Raw genomic sequence first — 855 nt, 5'->3', positions numbered from 1 at the left:
GGGTAATGTCCACGTCCGCGGACGGCGCCGCAGCCCGGCCTCACCCTCCACCCCGCACCCTGGAGGCCGCCGTGCGCGCGAACCACACAGACTCGCTTCGAGATGCACAAGCGCGCGCCAGCCTCGCCCCGCGGCGCCCCCAGAACCCCGCGGCCTCAGCGCAGACGTGGACTGCACCCGACCCGACCTAAGGTGAAGATGACCCACCTCGCGTTCACCTCAGCCCGCGGAACCGCTCCGGGAGCACTTCCGGGAGACTGCGTGAGCCGCTCGGGCGGGCGCGCGGCAGCGGAGGGGCGGAGCGAAGACTCCGATTGGCTGCCAGAGCTGCCAACCAGCTCCCGGTCGCTGCCTCACGCGCCCACTAGGGGGCAGTCAGAGGGCCTGTGATTAAAGGTGTTCTCCATTCAACCAATAATCAAAACCGAAGTTTACAAATTCAGACGTCATCAAACAGGTGATCGAATATATGTAAATTAAATAATGCATGGTTTAAAAAATCACAAAAGACATGAAAAGCAATCAAAACATAATAGAAAAAAAATTAGTGGGCACTGATCTCCTATTGTTTGCCCATTAAACTGCTGAACTAACGTATGGTAAACTGTTGGAATTCATCGGTTGCTTTATAAGATGATGAACAGTTATCAGCTTCATTCAAAATTTATGACTCAACGGCACTGAGTTTTAAGTAACTGAGACTCTTATGATACGTGATTGTGGCAGTGTTCTTGAGAAACAAAAAATATCATCTTTACAGACCCATTACAAAAGAAGAAATTGAAAAGGCAATACAACAACTTCCAACCAAGAAAAGCCCTGGACCAGATGGTTTTACAAGTGAATTTTATAAAA

General features: G+C 50.8%; 1 protein-coding gene across 1 annotated transcript in view; it reads right to left on the bottom strand.

The window, feature by feature from the left end:
* Positions 1–214: 214 nt before the first annotated feature.
* The window catches only part of LOC102851697 (zinc finger protein 18-like), a 30,907-nt gene continuing 30,266 nt past the window's right edge, over positions 215–855 (bottom strand). The window contains exon 7 of the mRNA XM_006903350.1: positions 215–364. Coding sequence (XP_006903412.1) covers positions 215–364 — 150 coding nt within the window. The remainder of the gene's footprint in view (positions 365–855) is intronic.

Source organism: Elephantulus edwardii, unplaced genomic scaffold (assembly GCF_000299155.1).
Source record: "Elephantulus edwardii isolate Elephantulus edwardi_28Jun2011 unplaced genomic scaffold, EleEdw1.0 scaffold00577, whole genome shotgun sequence".
Taxonomy (NCBI): Eukaryota; Metazoa; Chordata; class Mammalia; order Macroscelidea; family Macroscelididae; genus Elephantulus; species Elephantulus edwardii.
The sequence above is the reverse complement of the archived record's forward strand: the minus strand, read 5'-3'. Positions and strand labels throughout refer to the sequence as shown.